The following is a 17,503-nucleotide window of genomic DNA, read 5'->3' as shown; positions in this document are numbered from 1 at the left end:
TTCCATTTTTCCATTTCGGTCCTTACCACAAAGTTTTCTCATTTCACTTTTTACCATTTTTGGTAGTGTGCGCCATATTCCACTAACTCACATTTCATTATAAAACTAATATATAAAAATAGGACTCAAGTTCCACTAACTTTTTCAATTCACTTTTCATTACATTTCTTAAAATCTGTGCCCGGTCAAAGGGGGCAATGTCGTGGGGACGGTGGGAGTATTTTTTACCGTCATCTTCCATAAAAATCCTTGGAAAATTACTGCTGCCATCATCACAAACATCTCCGTACAAATTCCAGTGTATAATGTGCGTATTTCTCGGAAAAAAATATTCTTAGAGAATCCGAGATTCGCGACTGAATGGATGATCCATTCCATGCCCTCCGATGAATTCCTCACCGACATCCTGCTCCATTACTAGCTCACCTCCTCTCCCTCTCTTTCATTCCTCCATCTTTCTAGATTCTCACCATATTCTTCTCTGTCTAATCACGACGGATCTCACACACTAATGCTTTCTCTTTCTCTTCCCTAAACCACTCCAAAATTGCTGATCTGGGATCTCCAAAGGCGGAATCTTTTCTTCTGTAATGCCATTGAATCGGAATGTGCTCGTGCAATAACGAATTTTCTTGAATTTCTGTTTTGGGGAAGAATCTCAGATTCAATTTGAAGAACCTAGTCAATTAGATTCAGTATTTTATCAAATCCATATCAATCCGATTTCGTGATTTCCTCCTTATTTCTGGGGCGAGGGATTTTTATGGGGTGGTTGCGATGCGCAGAATATAGGCTTGTGAGGAGAGTGATACAAGGCGGGTGATGATGAGGCACAAAACGGCGGCGTTTGGAGGGGAGAGGCTGAGGAATAATGGGTTGGTGTCACGCTCGAGAATGAGGCTATGGATGATCAGAGCAACCACCACTGTTTTGCTGTGGACTTGTGTAGTTCAGTTGTCTGCATTGAGTGAAACTTGGGGGCCTCGCGTCTTCAAAGGCTGGCCTTGCTTCTTGCACAAACCCGAGCCTGCATTCGGCCTTCATTCCTCGCCCCGTCTCCCTCTTCCCCCGAAGAGTGAGCCTTTGCTACTCCCTTATCTTCATTTGAGCTATGTGCTGATAGATTAGATTAGAGCCTTGTAGTTAAATATTTTGATTAATTGTTGTTTGGTTATTGATGGAATGCTTTCTTTGTAGCTATTGTGTTATGCTTTGATGATCTTCTTCAACTCTTGATTTGGCATTTATGTGATGCAATGTAACTTGCAGTTTAGAATTGATCACCTAATCTATGGATGATTGTGCTGAGCTCTGTTTTCGATTCAGGGGACTATAAAAACAATGGTTACTTAATGGTTTCGTGCAATGGAGGGCTTAATCAAATGAGGGCTGCAGTGAGTTGCTTTTCTATTGATGAAACTTGCATTGCGTGAACGTGTTTGATCCGCTTAGGGAAATCAGTTTTTTTACTAGCTTTGTTTGTTGGATGCAGATATGTGACATGGTTGCTATTGCTAGGTCTTTGAATGTCACGTTGATAGTTCCTGAACTTGATAAGACTTCGTTTTGGAATGATCCGAGGTCTGTTTTCTCACGACAAATGTTGGAATTTTAGGGCATATTTCACCTACCTAAAGTCTAAATAATCATGGTTTGTGCACGTTTGCAGTGAATTTCAAGACATATTTGATGTCGATCACTTCATTACTTCACTGAGAGATGAAGTTCGGATACTCAAGGAGCTACCTCCACGTGTCAAGAGCAGAGTGGAGCTCGGAATTATTCATACAATGCCCCCGATTAGTTGGTCTGATATCTCATACTACCACAACCAGGTCATCAGATTTGTTCATTTGTTGCTTTGTTTGATCGATTCTGTAATTCGATAGCAAGTATTGAGTGATACCTCTACCCCAATTCGAGCATGCAGGTTCTCCCTCTCATTCAGAGATATAAAGTTGTCCATTTGAATAGGACAGATGCTCGTTTAGCAAACAACGGTCAGCCCTTGGAGATTCAGAGGCTACGTTGCCGAGTAAACTTTAGTGCTTTAAGATTTACACCTCAAATAGAGGAACTAGGCAGAAAAGTAATCAAAATACTGAGGCGAAATGGCCCTTTCTTAGTGCTTCATCTCAGATACGAGATGGATATGCTCGCCTTCTCCGGTTGTACTCAAGGGTGCAACTCCGAGGAGGTGGAAGAGCTAACGAGCATGAGGTGATTTCCTTTTGCTTTCTCTGCAGCCTGCAAACATTGTGTTAGCTACTACTAAACTCGTTGTTTTATATCCATTATTCATAGATACGCTTATCCTTGGTGGAAAGAGAAAGTCATAGACTCCGATCTCAAGAGGAAAGAGGGGTTGTGTCCGCTGACACCCGAGGAAACTGCACTCGTGTTGAGGGCATTGGATGTTGATCCCACCATCCAGATTTACATTGCTGCTGGGGAAATATATGGCGGTAAACGAAGATTGTCGACACTAATATCTTCGTATCCAAATCTCGTGAGTCTCTTGTGGAAAGCTATGTGTAGTTTTTAGTCTTTCAGGGGTATCATGTCGTTGTTATTCATCGGTTTGTCTGGCTATATCGCGACAGGTTAGGAAGGAGACGCTTTTGGAGCCTTCGGACCTTATGTTCTTCCAAAATCACTCCTCTCAAATGGCTGCATTGGATTATCTTGTCTCGTTGGAGAGCGATATCTTCGTTCCCACATATGATGGCAACATGGCTAAAGTTGTCGAAGGCCATCGCAGGTACAGCAATCTATAATGGTCCCAATTTCATTTTGATTAATGGAGTATAACCTAATTGGCATAGATGCACCGCACATCTATAGATCGAAACACATCATTGGAATTTGTTGGATCCGAGGTCTTACACAACTTCGATTGCAGATATCTTGGATTCAAGAAAACGATCCTCGTGGAGAGGAGGCTACTAGTCGACCTAATAGACCGTTACAGCTCAGGATCACTAAATTGGGACGAATTCTCTAGCGCGGTGAAGGCAGCTCACGCTGATCGGATGGGAAAGCCGAGAAAGAGATTGGTGATACCCGACCGGCCTAAAGAGGAGGATTACTTCTATGCCAACCCTTGGGAGTGTGTACACACATCATTAGATGATGAGGAAGTGGTAAATAGTGTGTGAGTGTTTTTTATACAGATCAATAAATACCATTCTTGTACAGAATTCAATTCACTCAGCTGCCTTTGTAACATACATTCAAATATAGATTAATGTTTTTTTCTGCAGTATTGTTACTAAAGTTCTGATACATACAACACAAATACAATAAAATACTGTATACTCCTATATATATAATCCATATTTATATGCTTCAATTTAAATTAAGCTAGAGAAAGAGCAAGGGGAAAATTGCTCTCTTTCCCTCTCTATCAAGATCAGTGGTTCTTGGGAGGATGAGATTTTGGCGGATGATAGTCGGAGCTGAACGCCATTATCCTATCGTTGTCTTCTTCGGAAACTGTTTTCTTGCTCTTGGCCTTATCTGTCAATTTTCTTGCAAATCTTTCAACTGCAGCAATTTCCTGCACATAATTTTTTTCTTATTAACTTGAATTAATATCACCCCAAATTCTGATTTTTGGAGTATCTATTGACATAAAAATAAATTAAAAGTTACCTTTGGTAAACTGTTTGGTGTAGATACATGGCCTACTTTCTTCACTGAAAACACATAACAGAGCAAGAATTAGTATAATTAGGGAGAGATACATATAAATATAACCAATTGAGATAGTAAAATAAAATGAAATTACCTCGAGTAGCAACTGAAAAAGAATTTTGCTGCACAGCCAGAAATATTATGTAAAGCAAGATTACAATGTGAAGGTTAATCTTCATTGTTAATTTTCTGCAATTTTTTCCCTCAACTTTGATGGTGAACAACACATGCAAAATAAGAGGAGGGTGTTGTGTTGGGCTATAAATATTTATAGTCTCAAATCAGAATCAATAAGGTCAAAGATTGAATTTTTAATGTATTTAAATAATGTTATTTAATAAATATGGGGGAGTTCATACATTGGAGAACTCGAATTTGATGTTCAAAGTTACGAGTTAAGAAAAGTGGAGTGAATGTGTCTGCCGCCATGCATGCAACGAGGAAAAGTAACTATTTTTATATGCAGTTAATAGTTATCTTTCTTTTTTTAATATTCCCAAAACCCAAACCGAATCACTACTTTATTGAGATTTTAAGTTAATTATTCAATTTTTGGGATAATTTTGATTTTATGCATAACTTTAAAATAGTGTTGTATAGAAAATAAAAATGACTTCGATATAGTACTACTACTTTTTAATGAAATTGATATAGTTTTTTTCAAAATCAAACCACTTAAAGTGACATTAATTTTCTTTGTCGCATTTATGTTCCTCTTTAATTAATTTCTTGAAAAGAAGACCTTTTGGGACAAACTCTTTTGGAGATAAAAATTTTATGGCCAAATATTAAAGTCATATACATGTAATATTGAAAGTGACTGGAAATATATCTCGCGTATGAATTAGTTGTAGAACATGTATGATCTCACTAGGTAATTTTAGGAATTCAAAATAAAAACATTATACTATCATCACTCTGATTCAAATTCAGGGCCATAATAACTCCATTCACCAAGGTGACAGATTCATTGTATATCTTCACAATAAAAAGTCTTGAAATGGTTCTTCGTTTAATCTAAGATAAAGACTAATTTCAGTAAATTATTCAAAACAGAAATATACAAATATTTTTTTGGACGAAGGTAGTACAAAACTTATGTAAGGAGACGTGAGTATATATTTATAAACAGCGGTAGATCCATAATTCAGAAACAGAGAGGATGGACATGATAATTTTATGTTCCGATATGGGGAATTTAGTCGTACGGAGGAGACGGTACTGTTAAAAAAAAAGTAGTCAAACTAATTAATGGACTCGTTTTGATTTTTTTCAAGCAAATATTAGTATTGTCAGTGAAGGCACTGAAGCAATTAATATGTAAAATAACATTGATCGATCATATCTCATGATAAGAAGAAACAAATGGGTGCAACAAAACATTTGTTAACTTTTTTGGCAGTAATGTGCAGAACACAAGACCGTTTTTGACGACTTTATCGTACATTTCTCACTTGCCTCATTTCGATAATCCCACTTTAGTTTTCAACTAAGCTAATTAAATAGTTAAGGTTGTGTGAATTAAATTAAAGTGTCAATTATCATTTTCACATGACTCAAAACCCTACGTTTGCTCGGAACTTGTTCGACCCTGGGCGGCTGCTGACTTGTCGCCTCGGCGTTCATTTATTTATAAATTAGTGCTATTATTAGGATAATTGACTAATAAACACACAAACTATAACTCATTTTCGGAGCTACACTGGATAATTTTTATTTTAATTTATTAAAGTCAAATTTTGATTTAATCATATCTCCATTTCAATTTTCAATTTTGATTTAATCATATCTTAAAGTACTAATCTTTAAATATTCCAAATTGATCCATTTTAGCCTAAAAACTGTTTGAACAGTTAAATTTAACCGACCTTTGACCCAATTAGTCAATTAAATTAGTCTTCAATATTATAAATTTTGTTAAATTAGTCCTCAACATTATAAACTTTACGATGTAGTCAAAATGTGAAATTTTAGTGGGGTCCAAGATTCTGTGTATAAATTACACGTGTCCAATTTTTTTATTTTATAGTAACAAATTTATGGGCCCAAAAGTGAGATGAAAGCCCTCTTTCTTTAGTTTACATTTTTATCCTGGCCCTTATTTCGACTGCCAAATCCAGTATACAACTGACGAATATAATCTAGGTAGGAAAAAAAAATATACTCCATAAAAATGAAATGACAAACCTTGGATAATTGGATGATATTGATAGGCACCAACAAAAGGAAATAAATGGAATGTATCATTAATCTTAAGAGAAATAGATGAAATGGAAGCATAATTCTTAAGAGAGTAGTCCAAAACCTGAAGATTATCATTCCTTGCGAAATAATGAATCTTTATAGTCATATTAAAAAACTTGAACATGTTAAAAAAATTGAACATGTGAATCATCACAGACGATTATAGCGGATAATCCCATCCACTTTCTGTCCATCTTTGATTAAAAATTTAAAAGAGAGATGTAGTCAATTAATCCCAATCCCTTTCAAATAAGTACTCCCTCCGTCCCATTGAAGATGACCCACTTTCCTTTTTAGTTTGTCCCAACCAAGATGACTCATTATCAAAAATGAAAACCCATTTATCTCTACTTTATCCCTCTCTCTTATTTTACTCTCTCCACTCAACATACAAAATAAAGTTGCATAAAATCCCGTGCCGCCCAAGAAAGGGGTCATCTTCCTTGGGACGGAGGGAGTATATTATTATTTAGATCACTTAATTAATTACGAACGACAATGCCAATTTTTATATGTTAGTATGTCTTGAATCTGTATAGGATTAGTTTTGGTTAGGATTATGTTTTCTAGGCTCAGTCTGTCTCATGTGTGCCTATATATATGAGAGTGGAGCACATAATTCATTAATCTGAAAATCTGAAATCTGCAGCCACAATCCGCCAGTAGACGTAGCCAACAACGATGGTGAACCACGTAAATCTGTGTCTTCTTTATGTTTCTATTTGTCTCGATTACACAATTGCTCTATTCTGTCACAACATATAAATTATCCTTGAACTATTTAATAACTCTGATTAGTTGACTATCACTCACAGAATACCTATAAACCATGAAAAACCAAATAATCAGCCATAACCATGGCCACATTTTGCTCTGCCTCTGCACATGGACATCTCATCATCTTTCTCCTCTTTCTCCCTCTCTCTCAACTTCCAATTTCTAGTTTTGGAAATAATAAAGTTGTTTTTTTCTCGTTGTTAATAAATTCAACCACTGTTTAACAGAGAGAGTATACATTCCACTAATATTCACCAATTTCTTCAAATTCTTAAAGTGACACAATAAATCATGAAATATCCATTTGTATTTAACTTCTTCTCCAAGCTCACTTCCCAAACTCCTCTTCTACTCACTCCCCTCAACGCATCGGATCAAGTCCCACCCCATCTCCGTCGGCCGCCTAGGCCTCCAACAAGGCCAAGCACGGTATTAACCAATTTTTGGGCCCTAAGCTCGTCGGCATTAATGATGTCATGTCAGCTATTCAATACATTTGCTAGTGCAGTTCATACTTTAGTAACATGACACTAAGTCGAGTGTTGTGAATTTCATTTGATACATTCATGATACAATTGAATTCTATAATGAAAATAGTAGTAATTGATAATGTTATAGTACAGGAATTCCTAGAAACAACGGGTAATGTAACAAGATCTGTTCTCAATTCTTTCATTCAGATAATATGTTCTCCTATATGACTTGAATTCTTGAAAGAGAACACAAATATGAAACTGAAGATTAGGCGGCAAGCTGATCATTTAAAAACGCCTACAGTTTATCGGCCAATATCGATACTAGAGCAGGTGATAAAGGGCTCGGTAGAGGCAGCTGATGAGATACTACCCGGAGGCGGAGCAGGTGTATGATATACCGGTGTCGGCATTTCAAACGGAAGCGTAGGCCCCTCTTTCTCCAAATTCAATACCTGGATTGCTTGTCGAATCGACGGCCTCCCCTTCCAGTCAGGATAAGCACACCAAAGCCCCACCATCATCACTCGCTCCACTTCCCTCCCATCAAACTCCCCTTGCAGTCTCCTGTCCGCACCCGACACAAGTTGCCCCTTCCCATACAGATCCCACACCCATGCCACTAGCCCCTTCTCATCCAACGGATCCGTTGATCGTCTTCCCGTCACAATCTCCAGAGCCACCACTCCAAAGCTAAACACATCCGACTCCTTGCTGGCTCTGCCACTGCTCACATACTCTGGCGCCAGATACCCTAACGTCCCGGCTATCCTTGTGGTCTTCGGGTTGATCCCATGCTCCATTAGCCGAGCCAGCCCAAAGTCGCCTAGCTTGACATTGAAGTCGGAATCAAGCATCACGTTGCTCGACTTGATGTCCCTGTGCACCACGCACTGCTCCCATTCCTCGTGGAGGTAGAGCAGTGCGGATGCCAATCCCTTAGCTATGCTGTATCTCAATGTCCACTGTAGACATGAAGTTCTGCTAAATAGATGACGGTCCAGGCTTCCATTAGGCATGAACTCGTACACAAGCATGAACTCGCCTTGGTCGTGGCACCAATCGATCAGTTGTACCAAGTTCCTGTGTCGCAACATGCCTATGGTCTTCACCTCCGCGATGTATTCCTTCTTCCCTTGCCGAGATCCCTTGGAGATTCTCTTCACAGCAACCAGGATATCTAAATCTACGAGGTGTCCTTTGTAAACGCATCCAAATCCTCCCTCTCCTTGTTTCCTGTCCTCGGAGAAGTTGTTTGTGGCCGAAGCAAGGTCTTCGTAGGAAAATCTTCTCGGCCCGGTTGCTCTTTCAAGATCATCATCTCCCATAGATATCAAATAAGCTCTTTCTCGGGTTTGCTTCCCCCTCCGTTTCTTCACCAATACGAATGCTAATACAGCAACGGTTACCAAAACGCAGGCCCCTATAGCCAACCCAACAATCAGAGTTGTGTTATTTCGACTACTCTCTTTAATAACTAAACTCGAAGTGAACTCCCACGAATGAAGAATGTGGCGTTCGACATTGGCGCCTGTGGCTGCAGTGATCCCAACAGAGGCCCACTTAGGTAGGACCTCTCTGATATCCACTTGATAAGAAAGGCTTGAATTAGGGGCGCCGTTGTAGCTCCAGAAGACGGTTAGGTTCTTAGCGGCCGCGATGTAGACGATCCAGACATCCGCGGCCTCTCCGTCGTGTAAAGTGACGTTCCACGGCGTGGTGACGGAGGAGGCGATGGAGTTCTTGTTGATCCCCACGTGCTCGTACGGCGGGTCCCACTCGCCGGAGTTTGGGTAGGAGTCAAACTCCACGGAGATGATCTGGTTTCGCGGCGAGCCGGTGGTGTTTGTGTTGAAGAGGCCTAGGAAGCCACCCCCGGAGTTGGGTGGAATCTCAAACCCGACTGGCGCGAGGAAGAAGGCGAGGCCGTTGCCGTGCTGCGGATTTGATAGGGTGTCGATGGTGAAAGAGAAACGGGTGGTGAAATCTGCCGAGTTGGAGGAGCTCCAGAGAGGCACCTTGCCATTGTATATGACTCGTCCGACGCGGAAGATGTAGTTGACCTTGTTGAACTCGATATTTCCGACGGAGACCATGGCGTCGCCTTCGAGAAGTAAGGCAGTGTCATCGGGGCTGAACCGTGAAAATTGGAAGTTGAGAGAGAGAGAGAAAGGAGTGAGAAAGAGGAGAAGGATGACGAGTTGTTCATGTGCAGAGGGACAGCAGAATGCGGCCATGGCTATGGCTGATTATTTGGTTTTTCATGGTTTATAGGCAGTCATTTAACATATAGTAAATCGTTTTAGTCAAATAATGAGAATTAAAAAATGGTTCGGGGATAAGTTATAAAATTTGGCATTATCAGTCGTAGTTAATTAATTAAATGGCCCTTTTAATCAAATTTCATGTATACCTATTTTTGGTAATAACTACACGTTCTAATAACTCATTTAGGGCATCCACGGTGGGGTACTCAAAAGCCCGCCGCCCTATGCATTGTGCGTGCCTTAGAGCGCCAATGCAGCACCCCGCCCTAAACCCAATTCTTGATCCACACTCTATGCATCGTCCGCGGACTATGCACACATTTTTCATTTTTTTTTATTTTCTTCTATATATATCATCAATTTTTTTACTTCATTTCACACCTTTCACTCCACTATCTTCCCCATCTCAATTTCTCTCTAAATTCAATAATGAATTCCGACGATTTTCATATTTGCAAGCATAAAATATAAAATATAAAAAATAAAAAATAAATACTGACAATAGAATATGCCTTTAATTTGTAGTGTTTTTATATTTTTATTTTTGCTAATTGATATATTTGCAAACATAAAAAATAAAAAATAAATACAAAATAAGACTAAAAGCTATAGGGCTGACTTTAGGGCGTTTCACTGTAGGTGGAAGGATAGGAGGATAAAATGCTGACATGGCAGCCCCATTATGAATGCACTTATATTTATATTTGATTATAAAATTTATATAAAAAATCAAATATATATGTCACTAACCTTTCAATCCATTTTTCTTATATTTGTTAGACATAAATTGGAAGTACGGAGACAAAAAAATATGATAGAAAGTGAGGTAAAGTCGTTTGTGATTATTGACTTGTTCAATTTTTTTATTATGACTAATTCGCATGGAATGACTAATCTTCAGTTTTTGGTCTACTCTCTTGCCTTCTCTGTCCAAAAATTATATTTTAATTTCATATTCGTTATGATATTTTGTGCCTTTTCATAATCTGAGTAACCAAGATTTGTGATTTCCTTTCTACTTTTGTTATATTCCCCGGTTTCATTTCAAGATCAGCGGCAGTACTTCCCCTCTCTGGAATGTTGCTGTAACCGTCCGGATTTTTAGGGTATAATAAATACGACGACTGCTATCAAAATGAACTTAAAAGCAATAAAAGCATAGGCTAGGGTTTCATTTAAAGAGATTTGACCAAGGTATTAAACGAACTATCAAAGCAATAAGTCAACGGTTTAACCTAGAAAATCAATGAAGAATAGATACCATAAACTATGATAAAAAATCAAGGGTTCGACATAAATTCAACAAAAAAAATCACAACATGTCTCAATCTTCTAAACCAAAGGGAACAAGTTCAAAATAGCCAAATAATACTAATAAGTTTAAAAAATTTAGCGGAAACGACCAAGAGAAAGTGAAGCTATGTATGAAGATACAACTACACTCGAAGTTCAAAATATCCATCTTATTTTATTAGTGTGCTCAACACCCGCTACCGCTCGTCGTCGTTCAACCTGCACATAAGGAAAACACATGCAGAGCTGAGTATTTTGAAATACCCAATGAACTCGTTGCCAAAATATTTTAATAGTTATGCCACCCTTACCATAATGAACTCGAGTTTTACAATTATCAAAATAAATATCATCGAGTATCACAAAAATATTTTCTTAGACTGGTCAGTCAAACAAACTCCCCAATTTCCTCATCAATTTGTTGGGGTTTGTATACTAAAAGATGCTTCGAGCGTACATGCCTTTGTACAGTCAGCTTGTGCATGTATACGAGAAACGCCACGTCCACTTGTTTACCTATTTATGAGAATAAATAATATAATATAAATGGTTTATTATTGAAATATGATAAACAAGTCTAAGGCTTTTTACTAAGATGGTCAAGTAGGGAAATTCGATGAATCTCCTCATGAGTTTTCCAGTAGGGGACTTGGCCAGATCTAGTAAGAAGAAAAACGTATTCACAACCTAGATAGGCTTTGGCTACCTATTGGAACGGTTGCGGTGTTTGTGATAATTCTCTCTTACCTAAGATGAGATTAGTAACACCGATGTGGTAAAGCACTGAAAGGATCTAATCTGAAATGTATTATTTATTGCTATCTACTGAAAGAATATATTTCAGAAAGTTTAGTATTTTCTAGTCTATGATATTAATATCAATATTGTTTATTCAATCAAACGCCACTTTGACTTATCAATATGTGAGAGTTTGTACGTAACTCAAGTTCATGATATCTTGGGTGGTAGTAATTGAATAACATGAAGGTATTGGAATATTGTTTCATAGAATTCGCGTGCCCAGTGTGGTATGATTAAATCCCTAAAAGGGTGATCCCCAATGAGGTGTTTGAAAAAGGAATTTATTATTCAGAAAACTGCGCAGTTGGAATTTATTCCACGAATAATAAATAAAGTTTCAAACTAAAAAAACTCTTTGGAGAATTAATTTAATTCTAGTCACATAGCAGACAAAAGAATTAAATTGATGGATCAAGATAATCTTAAACGCGGGAAATATTATAAAATAAAATGGACCCAAGTTATTTGTAATTTGGTGATTTAAGTGGGAGTGCAATATTATTCTTTAGTGGAATAAAATAATATTCCATTGATAATATATTAAATCATGGGTCATTTGATTTAATTAGTAATTTATCTAATGGGTGAGCCCAACACTTAAGTCATTCCATGGATCCCCTTACTAGCCCAATAAGGTCCACTATAAATAATGAATGAAAGGGAAACCCTAGTACACAATCCAAGACAACACAAAACCCTAACCCTAGCCTTGAAATCGGCGCCTCCTTCCTTCTCTCTCTTGGTCTTGATTTTCGTGCCTAGCACGAGAGAGAATTAGGGTTTTGATTATTGTTCTTGATCTATCCTAATTCATAGGATTAGATCTAGACAATTTGGTGTTTGTATTGGGTTTCCCTAGATTCATTCAAAGCTATTTAATTGGTTTTCTAAGATCCGCCCACACGGATGGAGAATCAAGGACGAGGGAATAGTACGGAAGATTCGTGGTCGATAAACCAAGGATCTCCGGGTGGTGCAGCTAGCAACGTCAATCCAATGATGGATTATGAGGTAACAATCGAATCTACATCGAATATGCATGATTATGTGTTTATTTGATGTTATATCTATAGATCTATGTTAATTGCATGAAATTGGAGTCGAATGCATAATCAACTAAATAGATCCGTTCTAGGACCTGTTTGGTTTCCGTGTCTTCCGCTGCGGTAGTCCCAACAACTGGTATCAGAGCCAATTTTTAGGCTCTGATTATGTATTTGATTAATTGAATTTTTTGAAAATTATAGTGTAAGAACTTGGGATTTTCGAAAATAATGCAATGTGTGTTGGATCTATGTTTTTCTTGATTTTATTTTTGGATTTATGATATGATGTTCTAGATCGATGAAAGAATATTATGAATCTTGAATTTTATTCAAGTTTTTCACAAAAATATTCTAGATCTATGATGAACATCATTAGATCTATATATTCTAAGTAATATGTACTAGATTATATGTTTGATGATTACATATATGTATGTGTTTAAGTGAATATATGTTTTTGAATCAAGAAATGAAGTGGTCCATGATTGAATACTTGGATCGATGAAAGAATATTATGAATCTTGGATTTTATTCAAGTTTTTCACAAGAATATTCTAGATCTAGCAAGTATTCATAGATCTATAGTTTTATGTTCTTAATATGCAAGAATAATTTAAATTGCTAAAAAGCTAGATATTTAAATATGCATATTTGATATGAACATAAAAGATTGTTACAAATTAAGAAACGATTAATTAAGATTTAAGATCGCGGTCAAGCGTAGCGACCGCGATGAATCGAGTTAATTAAAATCGAAAAAAAAAATAAAATAAAATTTAAACTAGGGTTTCGAAAAACCCTAGCTTCTCGCCGACCGGGAATCGCGACGGAGAAGGAGCTCGGGGCGGCGGCCGGCGATGGTCGTCGACCAGAGGGAGCTCCAGTCCAGTGGGAGAGGCGGCAGACGGCGAGCAGGCGGCGGAGCTGTCGGAGGCGCGTCGAATCGATCTCGATCCGACGGCGTGGGCCTCCGACGGCTGCTACAGTGGCTGACTGACGACGACGGCGCTGGAGGCGACGAATCGGCGAGGCGGCGGCGCTGGAGGCGCGTCAGGTCTGCCCAAATCCGGCGACGTGGGCCTCCTTCGTCGTTGCAGCGGCTGATCGACGCTTGCGGTGGCCAAACTCGGCGTTTCCAGGCGACGGCGGCGGTGGCGTGTGGTGGTTCCAGTTGGCGGTCGACGACGGAGCAGTTCCCGACGGCTAGGGGCGGCGGCGGTGGCCAGACGCGGCATTGGCGGCTGCTGCGAGGCAGTGGCGGCCCAAACCCTAATTAGGGTTTGGGTTGCGTCGTCTCGTCGTCTCGTTCTTCGTTTTTCGTGTTTTCGTTTCTTAAGGCGCAAGCTATTTATAATTGTGGTTTAAAATCCTAAACCTAGAATAATTAAAATATATTGTGGTAATTAGAATGATTTTGCAATTAAGTCAAGATTCTAATTTAAAGAGAATAATTGCTTTCTTTAAAAATTTGCCAATTGGAATAATTAGGTCAAATAAATTGATTTAATTTGTTAATTAGTTGATTTTGATGGATTCTTTCCATCTAGATAATATCATGATAATTAACATAAGGGAATTCAATATTTGATTGATCTAATTTTTGGCTTTTCCTTAAAAGGATGGAATTTTTTAAAGAATATTCTCTTAATATTCTTTCATGTTTTAATTTTAAGGTTTAATTGAAATTGTCTTTATTTTATTTGGTGTGTTATGAAATTATTTCCTAGATATATACCTAAGGAAAAGACATGAGTTTTTCAATTGTTTTAAACCTTTAAAATTTTCGAAAATTGCACTAGTAATAATTGGATGGATTTTTAATTGGAATCCTATTCCTAGTTTGAATTTTGTCTTTAATATGATGTAGGTGAATTTTATTTCATCTAGATAACATCGGATTAATTAAAGAAGTGAAAAATTCATTTGGCATTAACATGCTACTAAAATCCTAAATTATTAAAGTATTAAATGATTAATTGTATTTTAATTGGAATTCAATTCCTAGTTTAATTTGAATTTTATCTTTAATTTTGATGAAGGTGAATTTGTTTCATCTAGATAACATCAAATGTGATTTAAAGGTATGAAAATTCATAGAGCATTAATTTTGCTATTAAAATCCTTAATTATTAAGTTGAATTTTGTCTTTAATTTTGATGAAGGTGAATTTTTATTTCATCTAGAAAACATCATTTTGAATTAAAGATGTAATAAGATTCTTCTTGTCATGTGATTTTATTTGAAAGCTATGAGAATTTTAATTCTCGAATTTAATTGGTGTATTTTAAATGGATTTTGTCTTGATTGGATAAATGCGGATTTATATATCCAAGTGGGCATTTTAAATTGAGACTTAGCTAATCTTTTATGATATACACCTAGACATTAATTTTAGGATAATGATGGATTAATTCCATCTAAGTAAATCCTAATAGTATTAAAAGGTGATTCTAATAATCAAGATACGTTATTTTAACTAATAATGTATGATTGTTTAAGATTGGACTTAATGTCTAGATAATCTTGTTTATGTGAAGATGGAATTTTAATTCTATCTATTTATTTTAGATGCTTAATTAAATGATCAAGTTTCGTCATTATGTTTATGTGAACCTTATGTAAATGTGTTTACATGTTTTATTGATGAATGATGGATATTTAATTTGAGTTATGATTTTATTTGTTACAATCTAGTTTAACTCGTGCATCGCCTATGTACTTATTGCCTTGCATGCATAGCTAGTACATGTTTAATTATTCTTTGAATGTGGATATCTGCCTTATCTGCTTAAGTGATAATTAAACTATTAAAACCACCAACAAGAAAATATGAAGCGATAATTACAACACGTTTGTATATGGCCTCCATAAAATTGGTCTTAGTGCGAAGTAGTGACCGGCCTGTCATTACGGGAGGAACATTACCAGTTCGTAAGTTTTGACTTCTCTAGATAAAGGTTATTAAAATCGTAAAATTAGTTTTTCAGTAATATCGCGACTGGTCTTTACCGGAGCAATATTGCTGCGAAATTATAAGGATTGTATTTTAATAATGCTTAGAGGGAGCTATAGGAGGAGATGCTTGTCCGGTTCGACCTTTATTTAGAGGAGTTCACGCACAAGTAAAGAATCCTTAGTGCTTAATTTTATGGTTATACGCTTTAGCATTGTTAGTCAGCCATGCCATTCTTATGGTCTCTGGACTATCTGTCGACATTGTGGCCAGTAAAAATAATGGACTTCTTGCATGAATAAGACTCGGCTTCCTAGTAGAAGAACGCTTGTGCTTGATTTTTGTGGATGTAAAATTGATGAATTGTTTTGTGGTTATTTGCAATTCCTTGAAATTTTACATGTTTATATTGTTGGTTTTTATTCTCAGCTTGAACGACAGATGTTTACTACTTGGGAAGTTTATAGTGCGATCCTTAAATCGAAGGAACGCGATTCTGATTCTTATTTGGATTGGAAAAGGAGACTTGACATTGATCAGTTGGCTAGTGATTTGAGGTTGGTCCTCACTAAGGATCGCCCCTCTGCTTATTACATATAAAACAAGGAAAAGGATGCTTGTGATCGATGGGATACCGCGAGCGGTCATGTCAAGAAGTTTTTGTTGGCCTCGGTCGGCAATGCTCTTGGCAAGGTTGACAAGCCCGACAGGTCATTGATTGAAGAACCTAAATGGTTTGATGAAATGTCCACCAAGTGTCTCATGAGATCGGTGGTGAACATTTTGAGGAGAACGGTCTTGAAGGAGAACCAAAACATTAACGACTATGTCGTGGAAATGGTTGATGGTTTTGATAGGCTCGAGGAGTTGGGTGGGAAAATAGGCCCAGAAACCCAACAACTCATGATTCTCAACGGACTTCCAAAGAGCTATGAGAAAGTAAAGAAAGAGATAATGGACAATCTTTGGCCAACATCTCTTCTAGTACTCTTTAGCAAGCTCATTGAGGCACAAGTCCAGATAAGGAAGATGGAGGGTGGGATGGTCAATAACTCCACTGACCTAAGACGCAAGTCTGACATGGCAGAGAGTTCGAGCCAACCCAATGTGATTAGGAGGAAGACATGATCTTGATCTAGCTATGACATTTATGTTTTGAACAATGAAAGTTACATTGTTGAATTTTAAGAGTTTTTGATATTGTTTGGTTTTGATATCATATGGATTATTGATATGGAATTTTGTTCCTAGTTTATCAATTGTGTTTTTGGATTATCGATGTCATTTTATAATGCTTGCATTATTAGATAAATGAAATTTTGATTATCCAATTATTTATGACATCAAATGTAACATGGTTAATATCAAAATGTTTACTTGTGATTAAATTTGTTGATTCAATTATTATGAAGGTTTCTTCTAGAAATATTGATTATTAAGTTTCTTTAATCCTTAAGTCTTTTGAACCATTATTTTGTTGAAGAGTCAATAGAACATTAATGTTCGACATGGATTCAATACAAAATAAAATGATCTTATGATCGCGTTTGTTCAAATAAAGGTGTAAGAAAAATAATCACAATAATTGATTACAAGACAAGTAAATTAAATTCAACTAGAAACAAGATAAGTATTTATTATAAATACTAGAAATTCTTGTGTAGTAAATATAGTGTGCACATTAAATTTATTTTAATGTTCCAAGCCTAGAGTTGACTATTTGATTAGTTATTGTTTTATTTATTTTGTTGTGAAAGTGATAATTAAAATAGTGGGAGCTTTTCTTAATGAATGATTAAATTCTAAGTGTTTAATAAGAGTTTCATAGCTCGTTTTATTAAACTAGGATGAATTTAACTCCAAGCACTATTTAAATTGTTTTAATAGCCTTAAAGAATATTGAGACTAGTATTTTTCTACTTTTAAAAGTGGGAGCTAAATTTGTCTCATAGA

The 17,503-nt window shown here is 36.9% G+C and overlaps 1 protein-coding gene, 1 long non-coding RNA gene and 1 pseudogene across 2 annotated transcripts; 1 reads left to right on the top strand and 2 right to left on the bottom strand.

Annotated features, from left to right (window-relative positions):
• The first annotated feature begins 293 nt into the window (after positions 1 to 293).
• On the top strand, positions 294 to 3,262 carry LOC125202389 (rhamnogalacturonan I rhamnosyltransferase 1-like). The gene is made up of 8 exons (XM_048100779.2): positions 294 to 1,075; positions 1,327 to 1,394; positions 1,493 to 1,581; positions 1,670 to 1,835; positions 1,931 to 2,220; positions 2,305 to 2,509; positions 2,604 to 2,761; positions 2,903 to 3,262. The coding sequence occupies exons 1-8, from the start codon at positions 823 to 825 to the stop codon at positions 3,156 to 3,158; spliced, it is 1,485 nt and encodes a 494-aa protein (XP_047956736.2). The 5' UTR covers positions 294 to 822; the 3' UTR covers positions 3,159 to 3,262.
• A 36-nt stretch (positions 3,263 to 3,298) lies between these two features.
• Positions 3,299 to 3,911, bottom strand: LOC148932246 (uncharacterized). Its single transcript, XR_016136006.1, has 3 exons — positions 3,791 to 3,911; positions 3,655 to 3,698; positions 3,299 to 3,559 (listed from the first exon to the last, which is right to left on the bottom strand). It is a non-coding gene; the product is annotated as an uncharacterized LOC148932246 (long non-coding RNA).
• A 3,584-nt stretch (positions 3,912 to 7,495) lies between these two features.
• Positions 7,496 to 9,427, bottom strand: LOC125193441 (L-type lectin-domain containing receptor kinase IX.1 pseudogene; annotated as a pseudogene).
• Between the last annotated feature and the right edge of the window lie 8,076 nt (positions 9,428 to 17,503).

This window comes from Salvia hispanica, chromosome 2 (assembly GCF_029641045.1).
Source record: "Salvia hispanica isolate PSC_SH4W2 chromosome 2, Shi_PSC_v1, whole genome shotgun sequence".
NCBI lineage: Eukaryota > Viridiplantae > Streptophyta > Magnoliopsida > Lamiales > Lamiaceae > Salvia > Salvia hispanica.
This window is presented reverse-complemented; position numbering and strand designations above follow the sequence as displayed.

Bases quoted from the DNA above. Each gene is read 5' to 3' on its own strand.
- LOC125202389 (XM_048100779.2), top strand. From the start codon at position 823: ATGATGAGGCACAAAACGGCGGCGTTTGGAGGGGAGAGGCTGAGGAAT. The intron at 1,582-1,669 runs GTCTGTTTTCTC...GCACGTTTGCAG, and splicing joins TCGTTTTGGAATGATCCGAG to TGAATTTCAAGACATATTTG. The intron at 2,510-2,603 runs GTGAGTCTCTTG...ATATCGCGACAG, and splicing joins TATCTTCGTATCCAAATCTC to GTTAGGAAGGAGACGCTTTT.